At 42.6% G+C, this 15,493-nt stretch overlaps 1 protein-coding gene across 1 annotated transcript in view; it reads right to left on the reverse strand.

Moving 5' to 3' along the window:
- Positions 1 to 11,876: 11,876 nt before the first annotated feature.
- P5CDh1 (delta-1-Pyrroline-5-carboxylate dehydrogenase 1) overlaps positions 11,877 to 15,493 on the reverse strand; it is a 64,846-nt gene continuing 61,229 nt past the window's right edge. Inside the window, exon 10 of the mRNA XM_076205026.1 lies at positions 11,877 to 12,269. Coding sequence (XP_076061141.1) covers positions 12,157 to 12,269 — 113 coding nt within the window. The 3' untranslated portion in view covers positions 11,877 to 12,156. The remainder of the gene's footprint in view (positions 12,270 to 15,493) is intronic.

Raw genomic sequence — 15,493 nt, forward strand, 5'->3', positions numbered from 1 at the left:
TTGACGACATTTCAAAATGGCTTCGAGATAAGATAATGAGGATTTGAAATGCTTATTAAAGTATAAAAAATACAACTAAATCATTATTGTGTTAACATAGCTTTATCACTATTTTTTGCAGTTCCACTTTTTTATCCTTAGACCTTAGCGCCAAGGGGAGGGTATGCCTAAGAAGCTGAGAGTTTAGGAAGGTTTAATGTAGTAGCATACTGTATTTGTAAAATAAGACTTATTGACCCACTGTCGGAGAATGAGATAAGATGGACAGAAAATCCGTATATTTCGACCACTATCTGTGGTCCTCTTCAGCTGAAGAGGACCGCAGATAGTGGTCGAAATATACGGATTTTCTGTCCATCTTATCTCATTCTCCGACAGTGGGTCAATAAATCTTAAGCTGAGAGTTGTTTTGGGAGGGGATACGGTGAGGTGAGTGGCGGGCTGAGGCATAGGAAAAGAATAGCGGTAGTTATGCATTCTATCAGGTAATGGTGAAGAACTTGTTGTACCACAACGTTTGTAGTCTTCATGATCATCCCTCCCTGCATGTAACACTTGCTAGTGCTGGGCAAATATCGCTAATTTCAATATCGAAATTATTGGTGAACAACAATACAGTTACCGAAATTACCGACAGTTTACCGGTAAAAGACTCGTGAGGTAGTAGTGACGTCACAAGTTCGAGTCGAGTTCGAAAAATAAATGTTTTTGTCCTTTAATAAGCTATATCTCTGGTTCTATTTTACATATTGTTTTTATTGTTATGTCATTGTAAAGGGAAAAGGTCATACTTTAATTGGTGCTACTATAGTCTGCTATCTACCGCGCGAGTAGGTGAATGGAGGGTGTCTGAGGGTGGGTGTGGTGTATACATTTTCGTTCGCGTGTCTGCATGCATGGGTTCATGTTTGGAGGTGGTAGTGGTAGGCAGCTACCGGTAAAGTTACAGGTTTTATCCAACAACCTTAACGATAGCTTACCGGCAAACATTCTGCTACCGTTAAAGCTTCGTTAACCGATAACTCGATAAGCTATACCATAACATTCAGAGAGCGGTAAGCACGTCTCGGCTTGGTGGTACTGAGTGACGGTAGTGACGGGCCCAGTGCCCCGCTAATTTTACCGGTTAAACTTTTACCATTAAGCAAGTATGTACCGCTAAGGTCTCGGTCATTTTTTTACCATTAAAACCGTTTTTTTCGGCACTTTTTTAATTTCTCAATAGAATTAATGTTATTTCTGTGATCAGCATACGAAACTGTATTAATTGTGAAAGTTTCATAAAAAAAATTCCGCGTGTCGCCAAACGAAGACCCATATAATATATGGGTCTTCGTTTGGCGACACGCGGAATTTTTTTTATGAAACTTTCACAATTAATACAGTTTCGTATGCTGATCACAGAAATAACATTAATTCTATTGAGAAATTAAAAATAGTGCCGAAAAAACGGTTTTAATTATAAAAACTTACCGAGACCTTAGCGGTACATACTTGCTTAATGATAAAAGTTTAACCGGTAAAATTAGCGGGGCACTGGGCCTGTCACCACCGTCTCTCAGTACCACCAAGCCGAGACGTGCTTACCGCTCTCTGAATGTTATGGTATGGCTTATCGAGTTATCGGTTAACGAAGCTTTACCGGTTAACGAAGCTTTACCGGTAGCAGAATTTTTGTCGGTAAGCTATCATTAAGTTTGTTGCCGATAAAACCGGTAATTTCACCGGTAGCTGCCCACCACTAACACTTGCCATCCACGACGATATCCAAGGCGGATCCTGTGGAAGATAGATTCCGCCCTCCTACCAGGAGGCAGGCGGATAGCCTCGTACCTTGTGACGAAGTAGTACCACCGTGCTGAGGTCGAAGTAGCTGCTATGGTCGAGTTAGGCCATCAATTTGGCTTTCTTGATGGCGGCGCCATTGATCTGTGTGATGGTGGGTGCCAGGAGCAATGTGATCCTCTTCAACCTCGTCGCTGCTTTGGCGTCATCATCCGCCATAGTGTTCCCTGGAATCTTAGTATGACTGAGGATCCAGTGAAACTTTGCAGACCTGTCATGCTGGTGGAATACAAGTTCTGCGAGTGTTGGATTGACGTCGTTAAGTAGACGTCACCCGTTATCTTCCTCAACCGGATGACGTCAACAGTACATCTTAGAGTATGTGTGGGTTACGACTGCCCCCTGTCCAGCAGAGAGGGCGTGATCCAGGACCCTGGAGATGTCATCAAGCTCCGTCTGTAAGTTGGAGCTTCCCTCACTCACTCTCCCTAGCGCGGTCACCCCATCGCCGGTTGCAAAAGCCGTGCCACATACTCCCGTGAGGTCCACAGAACCCTCCATGTAGTACAATGAGCTCGCTGTGGGGGCGATGGACCTCTTGTCCTCAAGGACCATGGGTCGCAGTCAGCCTTCCTCCTGTTGAGGGGGAAGAGTCGGAAGCGGGCACAGGGAGACTGCCACGGGGGAGGAGGGGTATAGTCTGAACGAGGTCCGCCCAGAGCACGTCGTCGAACCAGTTCCCGGAGTTCGTAGGCGCGGGTCGCACTCACCGCATGGGCCTTCCACGAGTGACCCAAGTCCACTGCGGGGCAGGTGTCCTCCCTCTCTAGCACCGCCTGAAGAGAGAGAGAGAGATGCCTGTCACTGCCTCTTCAAGTCGACCCGCTATCCTAACTCCACCGACGAGAAGCTGAACACTGACTGGCTCCTGACTAACCCGGCCCAGGGCATCCCGAACTCTGTTGTTTTGCTCTGCCAGGCTGCCGGAGTTTCCGCGTCCGCATCGCCTAACACCATGTGGGGCCTAACCCTCCCTGGAACCTGACGACTCCCAAAGTCTACCCTGACCTCCAGGGACTGACTAAACGGAACAACCCCCAAACCCTCTCCTCTGCAACTCGCAAAACGCTTGCTACCAAATACTCTCACGCTCAATGGATCTTCACCGATGGCTGTCCTTTCTGATAGCAGGACGTATGCCGGCTACTACGTTACTGGGATCCAGGAGGTCGATATATGGTGTACATGTACTCCACAAGCATTCTAGCATCGCTGCAAATTGTATGCATTTGGAGATGGAGTGTATTGGACCTGACGCTGGTATTGACAGGCCAGAAAGGGTTACCGCAATTAGAACGCGTCTAGTCATGGCGTCGGGTCAGTCCCTTGTATATATATACTACCTGCCCCGAGCGGGCAGGCCAGTCAGTTCTTCTCTGTACTCAACTTGTTACACTGTCGATCCCCCACTTGGGGACCACGCCACGTCTGCCTCCGACACACGTACCTTCACTAGACTAAAATATACAAACGAAACTGCGCATCACTCTCTCCATACGCCACCTAGCCCAAGTAACACACTCTTATGTTACAGATAGCCCTCCCGCCAACTGCAATTCTCACAGCAGAGCTTGTCGCCACCAGGGAAGCCCTGTCCTCGGCTCACGCCCCTCTCCCTCCCACCTAATCGTGTTTTCCTTTTTTTCTGACTCCAGATCCGACCTTCTTCGCATCCCGAGGGAGCTTTGCTAGACAAGACCAGAGATCCTCACGGACATCCTCCGCCTCACGGCCGCCCTCTTCAAGCGCGGTCTTCGCCTCTCCTACCAGTGACTGTCAGCTCATGTTGGTATCCACGGCAACGAGATGGCGGACAGGGCTGCCAAGAGGGGTGCCCTTTTCCCTGACGAGAAGCAAATACCGCTTCAATTCGCGGCCCGAGACATCTTTCAGAAGATGAACAAAACCTCCTGGTCCCTTTGGGCTACCGAGTTCGCTGCCACGGCGGCCACACGTGGGTGAGCGATCCAGCAATGCGACCCTTGCAAGCCCTCTCCCCCACCTGCCAGCCTCATCTCAGCGCCTCTAGTTTCGCCCACATAAAACCAATCCCCTCTCCCGATTACAAGTACGATATTGACGAACCCGTCACATCAACATTCTCTGCCCATGTGGGACGGCTCCCGTCTCCTTCTCCCATTGCCTCTTTCAGTGTCAGGTATTGGACCACCACCTCCGGACAAGCTTCGGAACTATCGAAGCCCTACCTTTGTCGGAGCTATTCGTCTTCTCATCTCCTTCCCCGTCGGCCCCTTCCTGTAGACCTCCAACGGACGTGCGTCTGATTTATTGTCAAACACATTTTATTTCAATTTCTTGTAAATAAAATGACCTCCCTATCCCCCGATTCCCCCAGGCACCTTCGTCCCTGATGGACCCCAAATTGTACTTAAGATCCCTCCACTCTTCTATGTATAATGCCTTGTCAGTTTCTATTTCGAGTAGAAATTCTCCCCCCCCAACCCACCATATTTCTCTCTCCCTCCCCTGACCGCCATATTTCTCAGCCACCCTCTCTCTCTGCCCCCAATTGTACTTCTCTAGTCACACCCCTTGCCATATCTCTCTCTTTCCCTCTCCCCCGCCATATTTCTCTCCTTAACCCCGCTCTCTCTCTCTCGGTCTGCCTTTCCCTATGCCATCTCTCTCTTCCTCTAACCCCCCCAAACATACCTCTCTCTCTCTCCCGTCATATATACATCTTTCTCCCATCATATATATATATCTTTCTCTCTCCTTCCTTCCTGCCATACCTATATTACTCCCCCAGCCATATCTCTCTCTCAATCTCTCTACCCACCATCTATCACCCTTTCACTATCATATTTCTCCCTTCCCCCCTGCCATATCTCTGTCCCTCCCTCCCTCATCCCTGCTCCTACCCATTATCTCTCTCCCTCCCTCCCTCTGCCCATATTTTTCATTCTCTCCCACCCATTGTATCTTTCTGTCTACCTCCCCACCCACCATCTCTCCTCCCCCTTTCTCCCAATTCCTCATTCATTAACTGAGTGAACATCTAAAGTACAATTTCAATGAGCACCTCATGAGCTACCAAATGTTAATATTAATAATTTATAATTCCTCTGTTCATCTTCACTTGTGCTTGCTCCTGTAGACCTTAGGCTTGGCGAGGTTACTTTTCAAAATTGTGGTGATAGCATCCATAGTATACAGATGTATTGTTTATCTGTATGATCAATAATAAAATAATTTCTATTCACATAGGTATTATACAATATTAAGTTTTTGTAACCATGCTTTTTATAAGACAAAATCTTCAAACTTACAAAGGTATTTTTTTCTTTATTCTATGCTAAGAAGAAATTTATGAATATCATATTCTGGTATAAGATTTGTATTTATTTCATCGCTTAGTTCACTTACCAAACTTTATTTTTTAACAGTGAACAATTAATTTGGATGCATTAATATTTTATACATTTAACAATACAGTTTAATTTTACATATTAGTTACACTAGGGGTAATAATCAATGTGCTTCTTCACACACTGAACAAGTTGGACTGTAATTCTGCATTACAAATGAATTACCTCAATAGCAAGTCCAACTACCATGAGCATCAATTACCTTGTTTCAGCCACCTTTCAAGGCAAAAAGGACATTACCTGTCCAATCCCAGTCTGTACCAGTTATAAGTTCTGGCGATAGTACAAGGAACTTCGAAAATGATGAGAGCTGGTAAGGCACCTGGGTTACATGGGTGTCCAGCAGTCTGAACAAGGAAGGTACAGTAATAGTGGACTGGCTTGTGAGGCTGTTTAATGTGTGTCTATGGGAGGGGAAAGTGCCAGAGAACTGGAAGAGTGCCTGTATAGTTCCACCTTATAAAGGAAAGGAGACAAAGGTTATTGTAATAGTTTTAGAAGGACCAGTTTGTTGAATGTAGCTGGATAGGATTATGGGAGAGTTTTGAAAGGATTGGGAGAGAAACACAGGGAATAATTGGCAAGTAGTGTGGATTTAGGAAATGTAGAGGATGCATGGATAAGATTTTTGTGGTATATTTGTGCGAAGGCTTTGGAAAAAGGTAAGGATGTTTTTTGGGCCTTCATAGATTTGGAGAAAGCTTATAACAGGGTAGACAGGAATGCACCCTGGGAGGTGATGCAGATATATGGGATTGAGGGAAAGCTGTTAAGGCAGTCACGAGTTTTTAAACGAGTAGTAGAGCTTGTGTTAGGATTGGAAATGGAGAGAGTGGTTTGAGATAAAGGTGGGGCTGCCTCAGGGATGTGTCATGTAACCATGGCTCTTCAATGTGTACATGGATGGAGTGGTACTGGAGATAATGGGTAGGGAATTGGAGATGGTTAAAGATTGTGGAGAGAAGTGGGAGGTGAGCCAGTTGATGTGTATGGACGACACTGCACTTGTGCCAGGGTCAAAGGGGGGATTAAGGGAGTTGGTGCTGGAGTTTGGGAAGGTATGCAATAGGGGAAAGTTTAAGGTAAATATGGATAAAAGTAAGGTGATGAGATGTACAAGGGGAGTGGAGGGCAGTAAGTTTGAATAAGTTTTAAAGGAGAGAGGATGGAGGAAATGGACAGTTAGGGTCACACGTGGCAGGAAATAGTGGAATAGGGGTGGAAGTAAATTATAGATTGAGAGAAGTAAGTAAATATCTTCGGGAATTAAAAGTATCATGAGAAATAGGCATCTGAGAATGGATGCAATGAGAACATTGTAAGAAGGAGTGATTGTGCTTATCACTGTTTGGAGCAGACTATTCAAGTAAGGTAGGGCATTTAAATGTGTTTGAGATTAAGTGTCTGAGAAGTATGGTGGGGGTTACATAGTTGGATGGAATGAAAAATGAGGTGAGGAGAGTTGGGGGTGGAAAAGGAGATGGTAAAAAAGGCTGATGAAAGATTAATTATTGGGATGGCTTGGGCACATTGAAAGAACAAGTGAAGAAAGTTTAGCAAAAGAGGTGTGAAAGGCAGAGGTGGATGGAGTGAACTTGAGTGGGTGACTGAGGATGAGATAGAGTGAAAGGGGCTTTGTGCAAGATGGGAATGTCTGTTAAGCATTGAAGGGAGATGGCATGAGATAAGGGTGAGTAGAGAATAGTTGGGTATGGATATTTTGATGCATCCTTAAGTAATTTTTTCCCTTCTCTATTTTTTTGCACGGGGTGACAGAGGAGTTGCTGTGTAGGCGTAGCAGCCATGCTCTGGGATGGGTGTATCTTATGATTTGGCTACATTCCTTATAAGGCAGAAGCCCTTGGTATATATGTATAAAACATGTGTGTGTATATGTATATATATATATATATACACACACACACACACAACACAAAGACAAGCTTTACCCATTTCATGCAATTCAATTGTCAACAAGAATAATAAAGACCAGTCTCATTAAATATTCTGAAGGAGTTAATCTTAACATGAATAGTGGCTTATAAGTTAGTTTCATTATTGGTAATATTTGTAAACAAGTAAATTTTCAAACCTCTTTATTAATTCTTGTGACATTCTAAAATCATACTTGTGTTGTGACTTTTCAATTTAAGAATGTGCTGTGACAGATACTGTTCATTTCCTCAAGGCATCTCCCCTAGTTACCTCTGTTATCTCTAATATTATTTCCTTTGTGACTATTCCTGCTTATAACTACTTGCCTTTCATTGCTTACTTTGTACCACTTCCATTTGTATCTCCCCCGAAGATGTGAAATACACTAAAGTGCACGGGAATTTCATGTTTCTTGTTTTCCTGAGTGATAACCAGAATATTACTGGATCACATGCCAGTTTTGTGACTTAAATGCATGTATACATACACCATATAAATATATACATAAACCCCTCATATGATTCTCTCATCGTATTTTGCAACCAACCTGTGAATGCATGCATCTTTTCTACAACCATTTTTGCTTCACCATCCAACCACTTACTACCCTCCCTTCTATTTCCTCTTGTCCTCCTTGTTCCACACACCATCTTTCCACACCTTACGACTCCCTCCTTGAAACATTTCATTCCCATTCCACTCCTAGTTCTACAATATCCTTTACTCCCTCTCACTCTTCTCTCAGCTTCTTCTTGTCCTCCTTTTCTTTCTCATTTAAGCAGTTTACTCTAAGCACCTCACTACCATCTGTCCTTTTCCTCATCTATTTCTTCACCCCTTCCCTCCATCCTCTCTTCACTCCTGACACCCTCCTAAACTCAAACTTACCCCTCCCTTTCAACTTAGTTTCACTCAATGCCAACATATCCATCTTTCTTCTCACAAACATACTACCTATCTCTTCCTTTTTACTCTCATCTGTGCCACATCCATGCACATTAAATCACTCAAACCTTAGGGAACTGGTTGGAAAACTCCTCCCAGACCCTCTTATGTCTTTGCTTTTTAGGGAATGTCCCCTTTGGGGCTACATAGAGTAGAATGCCTGGTCCTATCCCTGTCCCATTTTTGTAACCATTTACAACTCAAGTGAAAACACTTGGTGGGAGTATTCTTTCCCCCCTACCACAGGGTTTGGCATAAAAGGGAATTTATATTTAGAGAAGTGGTACAGGCCAGAATTAGTTGCACCCTTTCTCAATGAATAGAGATTTCCTCTATCAGACAAAATGTGTGGTACTAAGCAGATTTTAATCTTACAATGACATGCAGCCAATCTCCCAGACTGGGAGGAGAGCAGATGTGAAATGGGGTAAGAGTATGACTGAAAATTTTGAAAGTGATAAAAAGATGTTTTGGAAAGAAATTAACAGAGGGGGAGGCAAATCAAGTAATAAAGAAAAGGTAAAACATGCATAGATGATAATGGAAGAGATAGCAGTGAGAGGAAGATGGGCAGAGTATTTTAGGGAATTGCTAAATGTGAGGGAGTATTGGGAGGAAAAGGTAGTTGCAGTGGGAAGCACCAAGAAAATCACAGTGATGAATGAGGGAAAAAAAAAAAAAAAAAAAAAAACAGTTATCAAAATTATAAGAGTAGACAAGGCACCTGGGTTAGATGAGTGTCATGTGGAATGTCTACAGGCTACAGTGATGGTGGAATGGCTGGTGAGGCTGTTTAAAGTTTGTCTAAAAGAGGGTAGAGTGTTGAAGGACTGGAAGTGTGCCTATATAGTTCCATTTTACAAGGGAAGAGGGTACAAGTGTGAGAGTAGTAGTTTCTGAGGGATCAGATTGCTGAGTGTAGTTGGGAAGGCTTATGGGAGGGTTCTGATTGAGAGAATAAGGAGAGGAACAATGGGAATAACTGGTGAGGAACAGTGTGGGTTTAGCATAGGTAGGGGTTGTGTGGATTAGATTTTTGTGGTAAGGTAGATATGTGAGCAAGCTATAGGAAAAGGTATGGATGTTTTGTGGGCCTTTATGGATTTAGAAAAGGCTTATGACAGGGTAGACTGGAAGGCACTGTGGGAGGTATTGCAGATATATGGGATAGGAGGAAAGCTGTTAAGCACAGTCAAAGAGTTTAAACAAGAACCTGTGTTAGAATCAGAAATGGAGAGATTGAGTGGTTTGAGGTAAAGGTGGGATTTCGCCAGGGATGTGTCATGTCACGATAGCTGTTCAACTTATACATGAATGGGGTGGTGTGAGAGGTAAATGCAAGGGTTATGGCCTGGGGATTGGAGATGGTTAATTAAAGAAAATGGAGAAAAGGGAATGCCAGTTGTTGTTTGCTGATGACACTGTGTTTGTAGCAGGATCAGAGGAGGGATTAAAGAAGTTAGTGACAGAGTTTGAGAAGATATATGAAAGAAGGAAGTTGAACATAAATGTGGGTTAAAGGTGATGAGATGTACAAGGGGAGAGGATGGCAGCAAATTGGAAGTGAGTATTAAGGGAGAGAGACTGGAGGAAGTGGACAACTTTAAATACTTGAGAGTGAATGTGGTGGGGAAGGGAGAAGTGGAGGTACAATGTAGATTGAGAGAAGCAAATAAATACCTTGGATTAAAAGTGCAATGAGAAATAAACATTTGGGAATGGATGCTAAGAGGAGATTTTATGAAGGAGTGATTATGTCAACAGCACTGTATAGGTCAAAAACATGGAACATAAGATAGGAAGAATTTAAATGAGTTTGAGATGAAATGTCTGAGAAGTATGGTAGGGGTTAGTAGACTGGATACAGTGAAAAACGAGGTGATGAGGAACAGGGGTGAAAAGGGGGTTGGGAGATAGGGTTGATGAAAGAGTATTGGGATGGTTTGGACACATGACAAGAATGACTGGAGAAAGATTGATAAAAGAGGTTCAGATGGTAGGGGTGGGAGTGAAGATGAGGGGGGTGACCAAGGACGAGATGGATGGATGGGGTAAAGGGGGCATTGGGAAAGAGGGGAATGTTGGTTGAGGAAGGACGGGAGAAAACTGAAGATAGGGGTGAGTGGAGAATGGTTGTGTATGGATGATGCTGTGCTGCATGGGTGTGGGTGAGAGATAGAAGGGGTGTATGTGAATTATATTTTAATGGAGCCTGAAGGAATTTCTACCTGCCTTCTCTTTTTCTGCATGAGGGGATGGAGAGGGGGGTCACAAATTAAATGAAGCAGCCTTGCTGTGGATGTGCTGTGTCTTGCTGCATTGCTTCTGACCCAGGAAAGTGGGCAAGGTGCAGGGATGAGCTATCATCCACAAGTAGCCAAGAAAAGAAGGAGGAAGGGAGGGAGGGAGGGATGGTGAATGGGAGTGGAATATGTGGGGATGAAATGGGTGGGAATGAATTATGTCTTTGACTTTGGCTATTTCCCTTGTAAGGGGGAAAAAGCCCTTAGTACATGTATGTATATATATATATATATATATATATATATACATATACACATGCATACACCAAAGTCTTTTTCTCCCTTACAAAGGAGGTAGCCAAAAAACACATTATATATATATATATATATACACACACACACACACAAAATATCTAGACAAACATTATCAAATGAATCACCAAATAAAAAATCTAAAATACATTACTGTAAATATAGCCAACAGAAGAAGACTGCTTAAGGTATTTGACGTACAGAAAATAATTTTATACATTATAGAGATGAAGCCGTTTTAGAGCCAACTGAAAGAAAATTAGCAACATCCCGTAACATTTTTTTTTCCCATTGTCATGAAAATTCCTGTGGATCAAACCTGTTTTCCTCTTTAACACGATTGTTTGAAAGTTACAATGTGTAACATTTTTTGTACTATCAAGGATTTGTAAGTATAATAGTCTCCCATTAATATTGTTATATGATACAGTGCTCATCATTTATTTGATCTTGGACAATCGCTTACATTTAATAAATGAACAAAGTAACATGTGTGCATCTCATCCACTCAATTTTTGTTTAAATTGAACAAAATCATTCAAAGAAAATTATCACATGATACTCTATCATCCCCAATCCAAGTAACCGTTTTCAATGCATCTAATCATTTAGGTGGTTCCTATAGAGCAAACCTCAACCTTACCTCTTATATATAAGCTACATATAAAACAATCCCATGTTACATAACATTATTCCACTAATTGATACTATCTTTATTCTGTGTCCTCATATAATGCTACTTGTCTTGTCTAAGGCCCCCAATGATGGAAGATCTGAATTGGTCCAAGCCAAACCATATACAGCTTGATAATTCGACAGCACTAGATAGTGTCTGAGCCTTTCACTACTTTATGTGTAGAGAACTGACTGGAAAGCAAAAGCCTTGTGAAAAGCTTTTGCTCACCTCCTATTCGCATCATTCAACACATATATGCACACCAGACTCACCATATTTGTACACCACAAATGATTTAAGTAAACAAATTTTATTTAGAGAATTTATCATTTCAATAACTCATAAATTATGGAAAGGAAAAGAGTGGAAAGTGAAATTATGACAAGCCCTAAATAAGAGTTTACAGAACAAAGCCACAAGACAAGATGTAGATCAAAAGTACTACTACTTAATTTTTCAATGGTAGTACTCTTAACCTGATTTCAGGTTTTTGAACATCACAAATAAAAATGCTGTGCAAAAAGATTATAGTTATGGGTATATCTTTATTCATACTGCATTTGTGCATCATAAAATAACAAGTGAGTAAAATAACATTTTCCCCCTGCATTTCCCTTTTATCAAAAGATCTAAAAAAAAAATTCATTTCTCAAGTCCATGGCAAAAACCTTTGGAATGATCATGAGTGACGGCTTTTATACAAGGAACAAATAAATTGCTTTTAATATCTGAGGTACAATATTCAAATGATTGTTATACTTCCATGATCAATAAGCTTCAGTGTCATATTGTTGCACAATAGAATTTCTATTTATCCCATGTAAGGGTACTTGATGGATGAAAGTTGTGTGAAAGTCTGCTTGACGGCCTGCGGAGAAGCCCACTTAAGAGAATATTGAGGTCCTCCTGCTTTATCATTTGTCCCTGTAAAAAGAAATTTCTATATTATGCACAAATCCTAAAATTCACACATATTAAACCTACTCTATAATGCACCGTTTCCCATCCCTGGGGTCGCCAAGCATTTCTCCTGGGGTCACCAAGATATCTTGTATACCTTTTTTTTTTTTTCTGTTGCAAAATTATAAGAATTCAATACAATAACCATATATATTAACATATGTAATACTCAGCCCACATATCAAGGACCTATCAATGAAGATAAGCCTACTGAAAATCACCTACACCACAGACTTTGGGAAACAAAGAGAAACTCTAATAACCATGTATAAACAGTTCAAAAGAACCATCCAAGAATACACCTCCAGAGCATGGTTTCCTGCAAATCAGCAAATCAAACAATCTAAAAACACTACAGATTTGAGCAGTGAGAGTAATAACGATGCACCAAAACAACCCCTATAGGACACCTGCACACAAATAAAAATCCTTCCATCAGAATATCATATAAAAATGACAGGAACATAATTCTACACCAAAACCATGCACAACACACACCCTTCACAAACATATACAGAATGCAACATAAAAACTACACCAGCAGCGTCATATTTTGTCATAGAACTTTTTATACTTTGAGTTGTTTGTTTGGCTGTGCATCATACTCTGTAAACTGTAGACGAAGCTGTCTGGCTATGTCATCACAGTCTGTTTGGGACCGGACGGAGTAACAGTCATGACTATGCAAGTTAATTTCTTCCTCCTAAAGCTATAGGAAAGGGGAAGGATGTTTTTTGGGCTTTCATGGATCTGGAAAAGGCTTATGATAGGGTAGACAGAAAGGCACTGTGGGAGGTTATGCAGATTTATGGGATAGGAGGAAAGCTTTTGGGAGCTGTCAAGAGTTTTTATGAGAGTAGTAGAGCATGTGTTAGGATTAGAAATGGAGAGAGTGAGTGGTTTGAAGTAAAGGTGGGACTTCGTCAAGGATGCGTTATGTCGCCCTGGCTGTTCAACTTATACATGGATGGGGTGGTGAGAGAGGTGAATGCTAGGGTAGTGAGTCAGGGATTGGAGATGGTTAAAGAAAATGGAGAAAAGTGGGAGGTGAGCCAGCTGTTGTTTGCGGACGACACTGCGCTTGTGGCAGGGTCAGAGGAGGGATTGAGGAAGCTGGTGGCAGAGTTTGGGAGAGTATGTGATAGAAGAAAGCTAAAGATAAATGTGGGTAAAAGTAAGGTGATGAGATGTACAAGGGGTGAAAGTGGCAGTAGACTGGAAGTGAACATTAAGGGAGAGCGACTGGAGGAAGTGGATAGTTTTAGATACTTGGGTGCAAGTGTAGCAGGAAAAGGTGGAGTGAAGGTGGAGGTAGAATGTAGATTGAGAGAAGCGAGTAAATGCCTTGGTGGTTTAAAGAGTGTAATGAGGAATAGACATTTGGGAATGGATGCTAAGAGGAGACTGTATGAAGGAGTGATTGTGCCAACAGCACTGTATGGGGCAGAAACGTGGAACATAAGAGAAGAAGAGAGAAGGAGTTTGAATGTGTTTGAGATGAGGTGTCTGAGAAGTATGGTGGGGGTTACTAGGCTAGATAGCGTGAGAAATGAGGAGGTGAGGAGGAGAACAGGGGTGAAAAAGGATTTGGGAGATAGGGTTGATGAAAGAATATTAGGATGGTTTGGACACATGGAAAGAATGAGTGAAGAAAGACTAGTAAAAGAGGTATGGAAGGCAGATGTGGAGGGAGTGAACATGAGGGGACGTCCTAGAATGAGGTGGATGGATGGGGTGAAGGGGGCTTTGGGGAAGAGGGGAATGTCTGTTGAGGAAGGAAGGGAGAGGACGGAAGACAGAGGCGAGTGGAGAATGGTTGTATATGGATGATGTTGTGACTGCATGAGGAGGAATGGGCGGGGGGGTGGGGGGTGAGGTAGTATGAGTAAATTTTGACGCAGCCCGAAGGGATTTCTCCCCGTCCTCTCCTTATATGCAAAGGGGGACGGAGAGGGGGGGTCGCCGATTAAATGAAGCGGCCTCGCTGTGGATGTACTGTGTCTTGCGACACTGCTTCTGACCCAGGGCGGTGGGCAGGGTGCAGGGATGACCCGTCATCCAGGAGGTGCTCAGATGAGAGGAAGGGTGGGAGGGGTGTGGAGTGTATTTAGGGATGAAATGGGTGGGAGTGTTTTTGTGCCTTTCCCTTTTTGGCTACCTCCCTTGGAAGGGGGAAAAAGCCTTGGTATATGTATGTATGTATGTATGTACTTATTTAATCATTATGTGGACATAGAAGGAAGGGTAGTGAATGGTGGAATGAGGAAACAAAGAAGGTTGTAGAATAAAAAAAGCGAGCTTTCACAGATTGGTAACAAAATAGGACAAGAGAGTCATATGAGAGGTACAAAAAAAAAAAAGTAGTAGTAGTAAAGCACAAGGTAAAGGAGGCAAAGAGGAGAGCAGATGTGAAATGGGGTAAGAGTATGACAGAAAATTTTGAAAGTAATAAAAAAATGTTTTGGAAAGAAATTAAGAGAGGAAGAGGAGGCGAATCATGTAGAGAAGAAAAGGTAAAAGGTGCAGATGGAGAGATGATAATGGAAGAGAAGGCAGTAAGGGGAAGATGGGCAGAGTATTTTAGGGAGTTGCTAAATGTGAAGGAGGATAGGGAGGGAAAGATAATTGCAGTGGGAAGTGCTAAAAAGGTGACCATGATGAGTGAGGAAAATAGGAGAAATAAGGAATAATGAAGTGAAGGCAGTTGTTAAGATGATGAGAGCAGGTAAGGCACCTGGTCTGGATGGATGCCATGCAGAATGTCTAAAAATAGGAGGTACAGTGATGGTGGACTGGCTGGTGAGGTTATTTAATGTTTGCTGGAGAGAGGGTAGAGTGCCAGAAGACTGGAGGAGTGCCTGTATAGTTCCACTTTACAAGGAGAAAGGGGACAAGTGTGAATGTAGTAGTTTCAGAGGGATTAGCTTGTTAAGTGTAGTTGGGAAGGCTTATGGGAGGATCTTGATAGAAAGGATTAGGAGAGGAACAGAGGGAGTAATTGGCGAGGAGCAGTGTGGATTTAGGACGGGTAGAGGTTGCGTAGATCAGAATTTTTGTGGTACAACATTTGTGAGAAAGCTATAGGAAAGAGTAAGGATGTTTTTTGGGCTTTTATGGATCTGGAAAAGGCTTATGACAGGGTAGAAAGGAAGGTAGTGTGTGAGGTTTTGCAGATATACAGGATAGGA

The sequence above is a fragment of the Oratosquilla oratoria genome, chromosome 21, assembly GCF_046742065.1.
Source record: "Oratosquilla oratoria isolate Oo_2021 chromosome 21, ASM4674206v1, whole genome shotgun sequence".
NCBI lineage: Eukaryota > Metazoa > Arthropoda > Malacostraca > Stomatopoda > Squillidae > Oratosquilla > Oratosquilla oratoria.